The sequence below is a fragment of the Orcinus orca genome, chromosome 10 (assembly GCF_937001465.1).
Source record: "Orcinus orca chromosome 10, mOrcOrc1.1, whole genome shotgun sequence".
Classification (NCBI taxonomy): Eukaryota; Metazoa; Chordata; class Mammalia; order Artiodactyla; family Delphinidae; genus Orcinus; species Orcinus orca.
Window position 1 is genome coordinate 52,648,739 of NC_064568.1, and position 14,561 is coordinate 52,663,299.

Genomic DNA, 14,561 nt, shown 5'->3' on the forward strand with positions numbered 1-14,561 from the left:
GGGACAAGCTGGAGAGGTTTGTGTGCACAGTAATGTACGTTCTTCGTATGATGTGGCGGGAGCTTGCAGAAGGCGTCTTGGCTCCTGGAAATCAGGGACCAGCTGCGTTTGGTTTCCAAGGAAGGCAGACAGCAGGAGACGCTTGGTCCCTGTGGTTCGTAAGCATCTCCCTGCGAGTGTGGCAGTGGGTGGGAGGGGTGCACTGGCTTGTGGGCAGATGGGAAAATCACACTTTCAGAAGAAAGAACAATTCTTCACTTCATAAAACTTACTTGAGCTATTGATTTGCTTAGTTTACAATCAGTGCTTTGTGAGAGCAGCTAATTTCAAGCAGGAACAATTGCACTCCAGGTGGAGCTCCTTTTCTCTCTCTTTTTTTTTTTTGGTTTTTGTTTTTAATTTTTATTTTATATTGGGTATAGTTGATTAACAATGTTGTGTTAATTTCAGGTGTAAAGTGATTCAGTTATACACATACATGTATCTGTTCTTTTTCAGATTCTTTTCCCATGGAGCTCCCTTTCTTGTTGAGATGTATAAGGACCTTGAAAGCTATGCCCACCCCCTTGAGTGCAGGATGGTAGCGTGATTTGCTTTTGATTGTCCTTTTTCCTGCCACACAAGATACCCAGGCCTTGCCCTCTCCTGCCCCGCTGCCCTGGGTGGAGGGGATGTCTGCTAATATAGGTGACCACCCGGCACGTTACTGCAAAGGAAGTAGCAGCTCCATCACCTTGGCATTGAAGGGAGTGTGTCTGAGCTCTCTGGCTTTGGTGGCAACTGACGGGAACTGCAAACTCACAGTGAATGGAGACAGCCACCCTTTAAAACTTGCCTGAAACCCAGAGGAGGGGGAAAGAGCAGGAAAGGTCAGGAGGGCAGGTATATGGGACGGTGGCCCTGCTTTAGCCCGTCAGACTCGTAACCACAGTGACCTTGGCTGCCATGGGCAGTGCAGCACAGGAGCTGAAGCTGGAGGAGAGGTAGGGGGCTTCCGGGCATTGACAGCAAGTGCTGGCTCCTGTCCCTCTGTCTCTGATTTCCCAGTGTGGAATCAGGGTGGCCCGTGGCCCCAGACTCCCCCTCTGGTTAGTCTTCTCTGGACCATGGTGGGGGTCAGGGGCCCTCAGTTATTTCGGTATATCTAGCAAAGCACCTTTCCAGTGACGTCACATAGCACACATGCCATGAGTCTAGGGAACCAGGCACATGATGGAAACTTGGCTTGTGGCTGGAGGAAAGCCCCATGGCCTTGGGAATAATTTGAGCAGTATGTCTATGGTAAATGTCCATTTCAACTGAAATTTTAAAAATGCTACCCCAGTGGAAAGAGCACCATATTTCCTCTGGAGTGTTGGTGAGGAAGGACAATTATAAACACCTTGATCGCTAAATAACTTTTGTGTTTTGGAAGTAGATGAGACGGTTCTTTGTAATGAGATTGAAAATGATTAGTTTTTGCTTGGATATTTGGGCAAGTCTGTATCCTTTTATATTAAAATGTTTGGGCTCCCGTGTTTCTGTATGTTAAGTTCATTAGTAATTACCAGTCAGCAGCAATTAGAAACAATTACGTAGTGTTTTGTGTAGAGTGCTTTTGCTGACATAGAAACAAGTACTATGAGAACATACATAAATGAAGAATGGTGAATAGGATTATTTCTTTCAACAGAATTGTGAGGACAGCTGTAATTGTAGCCAGAGTTCTTGGTAATTAGGTATTGGAAAATTATGCGCTCAGCAATCCACCTTGCATATTTTATTAACTTGCCTGCTTCCTCTGTAATTTGGAAAACTGGAATCAAGCAACTGAATGAATAAAACTTGCATCAAGGAACGTGCAGGGTCTGTTAGCCAGGTTGAAGCTTAGCATTATTATAAAATTTCAGACTTTTTCTTTACATGTTCATTTTTGTTTCCCTCCATAAATTAATGCCAGCACTGAGCCTTTTTTTTTTTATTTTACGTGCTGTAGTGATATTCACTAACGGGAATAGAAATAATTTCAGAGTAAATTTTCCCATAAATAAGGTAATGTCAGTTTCAGGGGTGTCTGACTTTTGCTTATAAACAGAGAAATTTACATTAGCTATAGTGCCCTGGGTTGTACAAGTTAACAGGAGAATATTATTTGGGAATAGCCAAGGCGAAGGGACTCACACTTGAATATTATAGTTAGTTTCTTAGAGGGCAGGAAGCTTTCTTGTCGGGGGAGGTGCTTAGGCTAGAAGGCTCACTCACAGGTGAGGGGAAGATGAGAGGGCTCCTCAGGTGCTTAAAGGTGGGGCCTGCACCCCAAAGATCGTCTTCTGGGCTTCCCTGGTGGCGCAGTGGTTGGGAGTCCGCCTGCCGATGCAGGGGACGCGGGTTCGTGCCCCGGTCTGGGAAGATCCCACATGCCGTGGAGTGGCTGGGCCCGTGAGCCATGGCCGCTGGGCCTGCACGTCCGGAGCCTGTGCTCTGCAACAGGAAAGGCCATAACAGTGAGAGTCCCGTGTACCGCAAAAAAAAAAAAAAAAAAAAAAAAAAATCGTCTTCTGCCCACGGCCGGGAGGACCAGTTTATGGAGAAACTCTATCTGGGCAGGCTTGGGCTCTCTGCCCTTGCTAAGCACATGGGTTCGGTGCTGTGCTTCTCGCTTCTCAGGACCAGGCTGGTGATTTTTACTGATGATCTCGTTTTAGCCAAACTCAGGCCCCGAATTGGTTTTGTCAGAAGATGAGAAAAGTGACACTGAAGATCAGGAAGAGACAGAAGTGGGCGTCATGGAGGATCAGCGCAGTGTAATCCTTCACCTCATTTCTCAGCTCAAACTTGGAATGGATCTGACCAAGGTAGGTGGGCGTGTCCCCTGGGGCTTGTGGCCAGTCGTCTGGGTGCCTTCTGTCCCTCACAGGCTTTCCCGCTCGGAGACTGGGGATGCAGAGTGGGGAAGGGTCAGAGCTGCGGTCAAGTACGGATGTTCCGGGGATTATTGGAAAGGATATTTTATGTAAACGATCATCCCCAGGGCATGAGCCTTGCGTTTGCTTCTCTGGAGGAGCTGCGATGCTTCAAGGGCAGGGAAAGCACACAAGATGATGAGGACAATTCAAGATGGGATTTCTTTGTCTCCTGCTGTGTCCTAGAGAGGATTAAAGGTGACCTAGAGAGATGGACGTGGCGCATTGGCCACAGAGAGAAAACAGGAGGAAGGAAATGGTGTGGGCAAGAGTGAGGCTGCCTCCGCCTGCACCACCACCACCACCCCCGCCCCACCCCCCCGCCCCGCCTCTGGGCACCTGGCCACCTCCTGTTGCTGGCTGTCATTGGCCTTAACCCCATTGATGATCCAGACCTCGCTGCCCACGTGGAGAGTTGTGTGCCCGCTGGTTGGTAGACACACAATAACTCTTGTTGGTGCTGCGCCCATCCCGGGAAACCTCGTCGAGAGGACCCAGCATCCTCCACGCTGGTGGCCGGGCGATGGCCCCCCGTGGAGCCTTCCCCGCCTCCGGGCAGTGGTTTCGTTCTGGAGGAGAGAGGGAAGGCCGCTCTGCATGCAGCTGAGAGGTGTGTGGGCATCGGGAGCGTTGTGGGTGGTGGGAGATGCCTGGACTCGGCTGTCCAGCCCACCCGGCTTCCCTTGCCCGTCCTGATGCTGATGCCGAAAGCTTGGCTTCTTTGCACTGGTGCCGAATCGAATCTTGGAGACAGAGTTTTGGGTGAAGTAGAAAAGAATAGCTTTATTGCTTTGCCAGGCAAAGGGAGACAACAATGAGCTCCTGCCGCACAAAACTGTGTGTCCCAAACCGGGAGGTAAGGAGTGCAAGGGTTGGGTTGCTGATAAGGATCAGGGTGTGTGTGGGGCCTACACTCCTCCAGTCTGGCCTCAGGTGGTCTTCTCTGGAATGAAGAATGCTAACATTTTCCATTTGTTGAGGGTTTTCTTTCTGCAGAAGAGTTCAAAGACATTGTTAATGTTTATCCCTTGAGGCTGAACCAGGACCCTGCCCCAAGGCTGCACTATAGTTTCCTGACTGCTCCTCCCTTGTCTCTGCATCCCCTCCCTTCCCTGATTAACAGCTGTTTGAAAGGCTTCCATGCCCTGGAGCCCCACAGGGTCCTGCTCAGTTTCAGTAGGTGCTTCCTGATTAGGAGGGAGGGACGTGACCATGGGAAGGGTGTGCTGGCAATGAAAGTTCTGGATCCGGAAGGCCTACTTGAAATGGTCGGAGCCCCTGAAGGCGCAGCCTGGGGAAACTGCCTTGAGGGTCGTGGGCTTGTTTGGCTGCAGGGAAGGGGCTGGATTCCACAAGCTCAGCTTGGCCTGGAGGCCAGACCAGTGAGAGGGAGGGGGCGGGTGAGACAGGCTCTTTGAAGAGGAAAGCTACAACAGGGAGCCTCAGAGGGGACAGAAAAGCCTTTTCTTGGGGATGTTCTCATGGGTTTGATCATGAGGGAGTCTGACATCCTGGGAACCTGCACTACTTTCTATGGGATTGGGGGCGCATGCTGAGCAGTGTGACCTGGAAGGTTCCCTCGTCTCCCCTTTCCCTGCCCTCTGCTCGGGGGCTCCACACACCAAGCTGACATCCTGCTGCCTTCCCTTCATTTCTGTCTCCTGGCCATGTAATTTGCATCCTTTTTGCTAGAAGAATCCTTTAAGTGCTTGCCTTTTAAAAAGCCCCCTCTCTGATTCCTGTCTGAGTGTAGACCACTCAGACGGAGCTTTGAGTGAAGACCTGGGGGCTGGAATCTGGGCTGTGACATCACTAATTTGACCCCAAACCATGTTTCCAAACTCTGGTTCACAGCCCGGTTTTTGGGTTGTAAAACCAGTTTAGTGGGTCAGATGATCATTTCTAAAAAATGAAATAAAATACATTAGAAAATACCAGAGCGTACAGCAGGTGAAACTTTTTAGTTCTGTTGATACGTGTGTACTGGGTCACCATGTGAAATATATTTGCATCGTGGATCATATTCTATAATTCAGTGTAGACTCCTGAGTGATACAGGAGAGAGACTGTCAGAGTAACCGAAGTTGCCCAGGTCAGATGTGGAGAAACCCAACAGCACTGAGGGGACTGTATGACGGCAGGTGGAGTGTCTCAGAGACATCACCTTCTGGCTCCTGTGTTTTATTTTTTAATTTTTTTATTTGGCTGTGCCGCACGGCATGTGGGATCTTAGTTCCCTGACTGGGGATCAAATCCATGCCCCCTGCAGTGAAAGCTCGGAGTCCTAACCACTGGACCGCCAGGGAAGTCCCTCTTGTTTTAAAATATGGAAATCATGAGAAGTGTACATCGCCTTTTCCTAAAAGAGCAAACGTGTTTATCCAACAGTCAGCTATCAGAAAGAAAAACTTTTCTAATCTATTGTTCATTAACTTATTTACTAGGAAGAAGCTGTTATTCAGAAACCAAGGGAACATTTGACAAGCTGAAATACTTGTGAAAGGAAGAGGGAAACCTTTTATTGTCCCATGAGGCTTTTGGGCTTTCGTTGCCCTGCCCTGTAAAAATGTTGATGAAATTGTATCTTCCCCTTTTTAAAAAAAATTTTATTGAAGTATAGTTGACTTACAATGCTGTGTTACTTTCTGCTGTACAGCAAAGTGATTCAGTTATACATACATATATATTCTTTTTCATATTCTTTTCCATTACGGTTTATCATAGGATATTGGATATAGTTCCCTGTGCTATACAGTAGGACCTTGTTGCTTATCCATCCTATATGTAATAGTTTCCATCTGCTAATCCCAAACTCCCCCTCCATCCCTCTCCCACCCCCTTCCCTTTGGCAACCACAAGTCTGTTCTCTATGTCTCTGAGTCTGCTTTGTTTCATAGATATGTTCATTTGTGTCGTATTTTAGATTCAACATATAAGTGATATCATATGATATTTGTCTTTCTCTGTCTGACTTACTTAGTATGATCATCTCTAGGTCCATCCATGTTGCTGCAAATGGCATTATTTCATTCTTTTTAATGGCTGAGTAATATTCTATTGTCTACATGTACCACATCTTCTTTATCCATTCATCTGTCGATGTACATTTAGGTTGTTTCCCTGCCTTGGCTATTGTATATAGTGCTTCTGTGAATAAAGGGGTGCATGTATCCTTTTGAATTATGGTTTTTTCCAGTTATATGACCAGAAGTGGGATTGCTGGATCATATGGTAGCTCTACTTTTAGTGTTTTGAGGAACCTCCATACTGTTCTCCATAGTGGCTATATCAATTTACATTCCCACCAGCAGTGTAGAAGGGTTCCCTTTTCTCCACACCCTCTCCAGCATTTGTTATTTGTAGATTATCTCTTTCCTTATTGTCTCTTTTTGGCTCTTGTCTGTGTCATTCAGTTAAGCTTGTGCTAAGCTGGCAGTGGACGAGCTTGGCCTGAATGGCACTCGGTTCGATGAGCAGGCACCCTGGAGAGGTTACCTTCCTCGACTTGAGGATGAAGCTTTGATCTCTCCGTAAAATAAGTGCGCAGCCCCATCTTTGTGGAGGTGTCCAGCACAGCTGCATTCCCAGGTCACCAGCCTCACTGGGCCTTGAGTGCTGTATTTTGCTTTAGTTCATTAACCGTGGTCAGCAGTTTCCTGGGCAAGTGACCAGTGGGGTGGTATAACATCCCATGCTCAGAAGCATCCCAGGCTTGGTTTACTGCTCTGCTGTTGCTGTCTTGAAATTCTTAATCATTTTGAACAAGAGGACTTGCATTTTTGTTTTTCACTGGGCCCCCCAAAGTAGGTATCTGGTCCTGCCTCCAGAAGCACCTTGGTCTGTCCTCCTTCCTCAGTTGTGGTTCCAGAAGCCCAAGTTGCTGGTGAATTCCGCCACTGGATAACCTGCTACAATTGCACAAATCATGGGTAGCCCAGGAAGGAAAATGAGGGAAAAAGGAGGAGCCACAGAGATGGAGGGCACAGAAGGGCTCTTTGACAAAGGGACATGTAGGTTGAGCCTGAAGGGTGAGTGGGCAGTAGTGGAAGGAACTAGAGGATGGGCATTCCTGGTGGAGGGAACAGCATGGGCGAAGCCAGAGAGCGAAGGCGGTGAGGCTGGGGGGAGTGTGTGCTGGCGGGGCATGGGGGAACCTGGACTGGGGGCTAGGGTCAGATCTGCAGAGCCTCGTGGGCCGTTGAAGGAGGGTGAACCTGATCCTGAGGGTGATGGGAAACCTTTGGAGGCCTTGGAGCAGGTGGGAAATGTGTTTTTCAGAGTTGCTGCCCTGATAATTTGTGGGCTTCAGGGAGGGGGGGCCCACAGGATGCAAGGTTGAGCTTGGAGGTTTATGACGATTTTTACCATGTTTTCAGGGCTATGAAAGGCAGCCGTCAGTAACGCACGTGCTCTCTCATCTAACAAGTACTTATTGAGTACTACACCTGCCAGGTACTGTTCTAGGCGCCGAGAGTGCAGCAGTGAACAAAACAGTTAGAATCCACGCCTCACGGAGCTTGTGTGATGGTGGAAAGAGACAGACAATAAGCTAGAGAGAGAAAAGAAAAGAATGTGGAGATGCAAACACAGTGGAGAGACACAGAGCATGGCGGGTGGGGATGGAAAGCTGTTGGGGCCGGTGAGCCTCTTAGATGAGCCGCTCAGCGCAGGATTCTCCAGGTGTCACTGGAGTACAGGCAGGTGAAGATGAGGAATCCAGCCAGGTGGCCATGTAGTGGAAGGCTGTTCGGGCCAGCGGGGTCAGTGAGTGGACAAGGCCCAAGGTGGCCCTTGCCTGGCATTTTGAGGACGAGCAGGGAGCATTGTGTCTGGATCAGAGTTGACCCGCGTGGGCTGGCAGGACATTAAATCGGCAAGACAGCAGGGGCTGGATCGGAGGGCCTCACCGGACATCGTGAGGACTTGGGATGTTGCAGTGGATGATGTGGGTGGCTGTCAGAGAGTTGTGAACAAAGGAATGCAGGGCTTTCCTTGTATTTTAAAAAGATTGTTTTGACTCTTTTGTAGAAAGTAAACTGGGATGGGGCAAGTGGGGTGCAGGTGGCAGGGTCAGGGTGGGCATGGAGGAGGTGACAGACAATGGCAAGGGCAGTGGCAGTTTCTGGGTGTACTTAGAAGACGTGCCAGCAGGCTACAGGTATCCTTTTTGCATGTGGTTTGGTTGTAAGGTATGAGCAAAAGAGGAATAAAGAATGACTCTAAGATTTCAACCTGAGCAACCGGAATAATAAACATTAGAGTTGCTGTTTGTTTCAGTGACCTATTGCTGAGGGACTGACCACCCTAAACGAAGTGGCTTAAAATAACCATTTTATTTATGTTCACAGTCTGGGCTGGGCTCAGCTGGGTGGCTCTTTTGCTGGTCTTGCCAGTGGTCACTCGTGTGCCTGTCATCAGCTGGTGGGCTGGTTGTAGGCTGAACGTGGCTGGGACAGCTGGGCCTCTCTCTCCTCATGAAGTCTTGTAACCTTTCTGTCTCCATGAATCCTTCCCGCATGGTCTGTCCAGCTGGGTTGCCAGACTCTTACACAGTGGCTCAAAGCTCCCAGGAGGGCCAAACTGGGTGCTGATAAGCCTTGGGCCCCAAACTGACACCGTCACTTCCACTCTGTTGATTAAAGTGCCACAAGGGGACTCTTCAGGGATGTGAATTCCAGGGGCTTGGGTTCATCGAGGGCCACCCGTGGAGCAGACCACCAGCCCCGCTTACCAAGGGGGGAGAGGCTATGGGAAGAGGAGGTTGGGGTGTTTGGGGGGATATCCCAGATTCAACCTTGGGTCTCTTGGGTCTGAGGGATCCATTCAGTTCTGCATCCAAATTGAGAGGATGTGTAGGCAGCTGAGTAGAGAAGCCTGGGGTTTGTGAGTGAAGCTTGGGTACCAGTTTGGGAGTGAACAATCTGCAGAGGGTGGTCCAACGCAGGAGATGGTAACCCCCCTTTAGGGAGTGAGTAGAGATGTAGGGGGAAAGTCCAAAGGTCGAGTCCGGGGAATCTGTATGTGAAGGCTGGAGAGATGAGAAGGGTCCAGCAGAGGAGACTGAGGAGGGTCAGCTGGGGGGAGGGGGGGTAGGAAGCAGAGGAACATGATGACATGAAGTCACACACAGGCAGTGTTTTAAGGAGAAGGGAGTTCTCCGCTGCGAGGCACTGCTGCCAACACGCCTGCAGAGGGACCACTGCCTTTGTTTTGGTCAAAGTTTGATTAGGTGGCTTCAAGGGAGGATGGGGAGAAAAGTGGTGACAGGGAGTAAAGATGGAGTTTCAAGGAGCTTTGATGCAAAAGGGAAGCAGAAAATTGGGACGAAGCTCTGGAACAGAGAACTTTGGTTTCTGAAGATGTTTGAATGCTGATGGGAACGGTAGGTCGGGAGAGAGGGCGGGGATGCCTGCGGGAACTTGAGAGGGGAGGGGTTCTGGGATCCCGTGCGGTGCGGAGGGTCTGTCCCTAGCTAGGACAGCCCACCGTTGTAGCAGGAGGCAAGCAGCAGAGCGGAGGGGCGGGGACCCCGGGGGACCCTCAGCTCTGTGTTTACGCACGTGGTTCTGAGCCGGGACGCGCCCCAGCTGTTACCTCACTTCTGAATGTCTCTGTTTCCTTGCCTGTAAAGCAGGGATAATCCCGTCTTGCTCCCACATCTGCACAGCCACGTGTCAAGGATTCAGAGCAAGTGAGGGTGATGAAGAGGGAAGGGCTGTTAGAGATTTGGGGAGGGAGGAGGCAGCAGGGATGAGTGGCCCTCTCAGGCGGAGGAAGGAGGTGGCAGGATTGCCCCTCGCCCCGCCCCGGGGCGGGGCACGTAAGGATTCTAGGTCACGAATTTAAAGTGAGACCAGCGAGCGTGTGTCTCTTTTCTCCAGGTAAGTTGAGCTGCCAGGTTGAGGCTCGGAGAACGTGAGGAGGTGGATTAAACCAGGGTTGGGGTTTGCTGGCTGACCCCCCAGAGGGAGAGAGGGCTGAGGGGCCACGGGGTGGTGGTGGTGGCAGATCAAGGGAGTGAGTGTCAGGTGGGGCAGGGATGCCATGCTGGGCGTGGAGGGAAAGGAGGCGACAGGGGATGGTGGACGTGATGGGGTCGTGGGGCTGGGGCTGTGATGGAGTGAGCTGGACGTACCGGGTGATGGGAGGAGGGGGGTGCTTGAAATTGAGATTTCGGGGGGTGGTGGTTGTGGGGAACAGCAAGGTCCAGGGTGGGCCTGTGACCTCTGTGGATTCCTCAAGGGATTTGGTCTAAACTCAAATTTTACAGATTCAGATGGGACAGAGATCTGCTGGAAGAGGGGATCGTGAGCCCTTCCAGAAGGCATAACTGATTCCATAGAGCAGGTGGGAGTCCGGGGCTGCAGACTGTGGTTGAAACTAGTGCAAAGCAAAGGTGGATTGAACACTCCTTGGGTGCCCCGTGCACATCCTGTCCTCAAGGATGTTAGACAAGATTTGTACATTGAGAGAGAAGCTTGCTGAGATCGTTGTGAAGTTTCTATGATTCTTAAAGAATTATTTAAATGGTTCCAGTAGAGCTGTTTGTTGAACCAAGAGGAGACGTGGTTTGTGGTTGCCGTTTGTGTGCCCCCGGGATAGAGAATTGCCTCACGACAGACACCACGTGCCCGCCACTGGGTTCAAGGATGAGAACATTCCCATGGCCTGCGTTCCTGCTCACGGATGCATAACCCCCCCCCCCCCCCCGCAGGTCACTGCGTTGTCTTGTACTTCCTCCACCAGTGGCTTCTGGGTGTTATAATGATACAGTGGACATCTTGAACTCACAGCTTTTTCCTTGATTGAATTATTTTATGAGGCTGAATTTCCAGCGTCAGTCACAACAAGCACGGATTAACAGTGCTGTGCTTAAGCTCCTTCTTCTAAGGGGGGAATTTGCCCAGGTCCACATGGTTGTCGCTGCCAAGAGATGAACCTCGGCTCACGGTTTCTGACTCTCCTGCAAGCTGGGCCATTTATTTATTTACTTACTTACTTACTTATTTATTTATTTATTTATGGTACGCGGGCCTCTCACTGCTGTGGCCTCTCCCGTTGCGGAGCACAGGCTCCAGATGCGCAGGCTCAGCGGCCATGGCTCACGGGCCCAGCCGCTCCGCGGCATGTGGGATCTTCCGGGACTGGGGCACGAACCCGTGTCCCCTGCATTGGCAGGCGGACTCTCAACCATTGTGCCACCAGAGAAGCCCAGGGGCCCTTTTTTAAAAAAAAATATTTTTATTAAAAATAAATTTTTATTGAAGTATAGTTGATTTACAATGTTCTGTTAGTTTCAGGTGTACAGCAAAGTGATTCAGATATATATATATATATTCTTTTTCAGAGGGTTTTCCATTATAGGTTATTACGAGATATTGAGTAGAGTTCCCTGTACTATAACAGTAGGTCCTTGTTGTTTATTTTATATATAGTAGTGTGTATCTGTTAATCCCAACCTCCAAATTTATCCCTCCCACCCACCTTTCCCCTTTGGTAACCATGTTTGTTTTCTATGTCTGTGAGTCCATTTCTGTTTTGTAAGTAGGTTCACTTGTATCATTTGTTTTAATGAGTGCCTTTCCTGGTGTCCCAAGCACCATGAGATGCACAGGAAGGGAGCTGGCCCTTTAAGGAAACCAGGGGGAGCATTCCGTGGGCCTTTGGCAGTGTGAATCCTCTCCTGCTCATTTTGTAAGGCTGGATTTTTATGTACTTCCCCTGGTTTCCTTAGAGGATTGCACAGGTCACTCTCAGGTGGTTTTGGCCTCCCTTCCTTGCTTGTTTACACCGGGTAGGTTTCCCAGACTGAGACCAGAGTATTATGTAGATGACTCTCAAGGTTATTAGGTTAACCGACGTTTCTTTGGAGAAGTCGCACCTGCTCTGGCCTTCCATATCGGAGGCCCGCTGTGCTTCCCTTTGTGGGGAAGGGACGGACCATTGCTCTTTCGGGGGACCCTTTGACTTTCTCGATGGGTGATCAATTGTTTCCAAATTCTAAGATCCCCATCCAAACGTAAGTTATTTACTTCTAGATTGATGCAACTTTAGCCGTAATTAATTGTTCTCTCAATCCTGAGTGCAGATCTTCTTCTTTTTTTTTCCTTTCCCCAAAGTAGTTTATCGTCTTAATTATGTTAATGGCAGAAAAGGCAGCCCTGACTGATGGCTCAATAAATCTGCAGTAGCGATTGCAGCCATTTGGCTGCCATAAGTCTCAGCAGCTGGGCCATCGCTCACCGCTCAGTTGGAGGCAGACAGTCCAGTTAGTCCTCACCACTTTGTGGCTCCCTGTCTGCAGTGTCCACTGCCCAAGAAACAGATGATTAAGTGACTTATTGGCAAAGGGACCAACAAGAAGTCAGGGAGATCACAGAAGAGAGAGAATCCACTTTAATGAAATGTCTTGCCCACAGTGGTCAGTGTGCTGGCTTGAAAGGACATAGGTTGGGTATTCTGCACAAACACCAGCAAGAGATGAAAGGGGAGATGGTCACCCCACTCCTGCCCATTCTCCTCCATCTCTCTGGGAATTCTACTTTTCCCAGCGCGGACAACGCCACAGCATCACTGTCAAGTGCAGAATACATGCCTCGAGGGTTGAATCTGTTGTTGGCTGTGAGACCACATTCCCTGTGTCTTTCATTTCAGGAGGGTTGTCTTTGACAGTAAGTTCTCAGGTATTGCATCCCTAGTAGAGCCTTTTTTTTTTCTTTTTCTTCCAGCTCTTTATTTAGCACATCTTCCAATCTACAGTAGAGTTGCAAGAGTAGAACAATGAACTTCCACATATATGCTTCACCTTTATTGGCCAATTGTTAACATTATGCCACTTTGTATTTTTCTTTCTTCTTTCCCCTCTCCCACTCTCTCCCTGCTTCTCTCTGTCCGCCACACAGCAGGTACACACGCACATGTATGTATGTGTTTATTTTTTGATGAGCCATTTCAGAGTAGGTCGTAGACATGACACTTTTCCCTGACATCCATCAGTGAGTGGACCTCAGTGGGCCATCAATGACCTAACAAGGTCATTCTCCTACATGACACATTTGTCACCCTGGGGAAATTTAACATGGCTTTGATACTGTTTCTTACACGCCCATAGTAAAATTTCCCCCCAGTTGTGCCAATAATGCTCTTTATAGCATTGATAAGAGCAAAAAGAGCCCTGTGGATGCTACAATGTGGGTGTGTGATGGGTACAGCGAAGGGGGGGGTGGATGTAGGAGGAGGTGTCAGAAAAGACCTCACGGAGGAGTTTACCTCCTATGAGCTGAGTAGCTGTTTCTCACTTAGACGAGGGCAGGAGGGAGGGCAGCAAAAGGAAACAGGAGTGAACTCGTGTGTGTGTGTGTGTGTGTGTGTGTGTGTGTGTATGGACTTGTGAGGGGAGGGCTGGGGCAGAAAGTGAGGGATACTGTGGGACTGGAGGAGGAGGGGGCCAGGCTGGACTTTGTGTCTTACAGAGATTTTAGAAAGATGACTCCAGCTGTGGTGTGGAGAAGAAATAGTGGCAGGCATGACAGCTGGAAGGCGGGTTAGGAAGCGTCAGCTGTACTTTTCCAGACAGGGGGCACCGTGAGTGTCCTTAGTTGCCTATGGTCTCCCTCCCATCTGCACATTAATGACAGTCTTTGGGTTGGTGGATTGCCTTGTCATCCAGGAAGAGTAGAACGGACTAGAAGGTGGGGCTCTCGTCCCACCTTTTCCCCCTGGGCTGCCTCCTGACCCCTGCATGTTAGGGACAGGAGAGGGGGTGGCCCAGCCGTCCCGGTTCTGACGTCCAGTGACCGCTCACCTCCCTCGTCCTCTGAGGGAAAGAAGATGCTCTCGTTGGCCCGAAGCAGAGAATTGTGATGTGTCAGATGATGGACAGAACTTGGGGGGCAGTTGAGAGCCCTGAGGTTCCCCACATTCTCCTACACCTTCCCTGCCTTCTCCCCAGTCTGTCCCCTCACCTGTGAGACCAGGGGCTTGACCTGCAGCATCCCGAAGGGGCCTTTGGGTTCTGATGCTGAGCGATTTGGGATTCTGCGTGGGGTTCTTTTTTCTATTTGTTTTGTTTTAATCCTTCAGCTTCTGAGTTCAGAAATGCTAAGTTAGGGGAAATGCCTAAAACTCTTGCCCTTTTCCAAAGTACCCCAAGAGAGCGTAAACATCCACGCGATTCTTTCCTTTTAATTTCAGTCTCGGGTGCAGCCCTGACCAGAGGTGGGATTGTTGTCGGAGACGCCCCATCCCACGCGGTTGGGGAGGAGGAACCCGGGTCTTGGGACCATCTTCACGTGGAGCTCCTCAGTGTAACTCTGCACCCTACCCCTGCCCTCCATCAGAGGGCCCCCTGCCCGGGAGGGAGCGCAGGAATGCAGTGTTTCAGGGAGGTCTGGAGATGCGGACCTTGGTGGCTTCTTTTCTTTTGCAATTGATTTGGTCGCATTGGCCGGGGGGGTGGGGGTGGGGTGGGGGGTGGGGGGGGCGTGGGGGGGTGGGGGGCGTGGGGGGGAGTTCCAAGGTTGCTGAAATCCACAGCCTCAACCTGCACAGCCTGGGTGGGGAGCATTCCTGGGGGGACCTTGAGTGGCTCTGTGGGGGGCAGGCATGGGAGGCACAGCC

The 14,561-nt window shown here is 50.0% G+C and overlaps 1 protein-coding gene across 7 annotated transcripts in view; it reads left to right on the forward strand.

Annotated features, from left to right (window-relative positions):
* OSBPL10 (oxysterol binding protein like 10) overlaps window positions 1–14,561 on the forward strand; it is a 377,433-nt gene that overhangs the window by 340,002 nt on the left and 22,870 nt on the right. For 6 of the 7 annotated variants that reach the window (XM_049715907.1, XM_049715903.1, XM_049715905.1 and 3 more), the window contains one exon: window positions 2,685–2,834. The exons of the other annotated variant lie outside the window; for it this stretch is intronic. In XM_049715907.1, coding sequence (XP_049571864.1) covers window positions 2,685–2,834 — 150 coding nt within the window. The remainder of the gene's footprint in view (window positions 1–2,684; window positions 2,835–14,561) is intronic. 7 annotated transcript variants of the gene reach the window in all.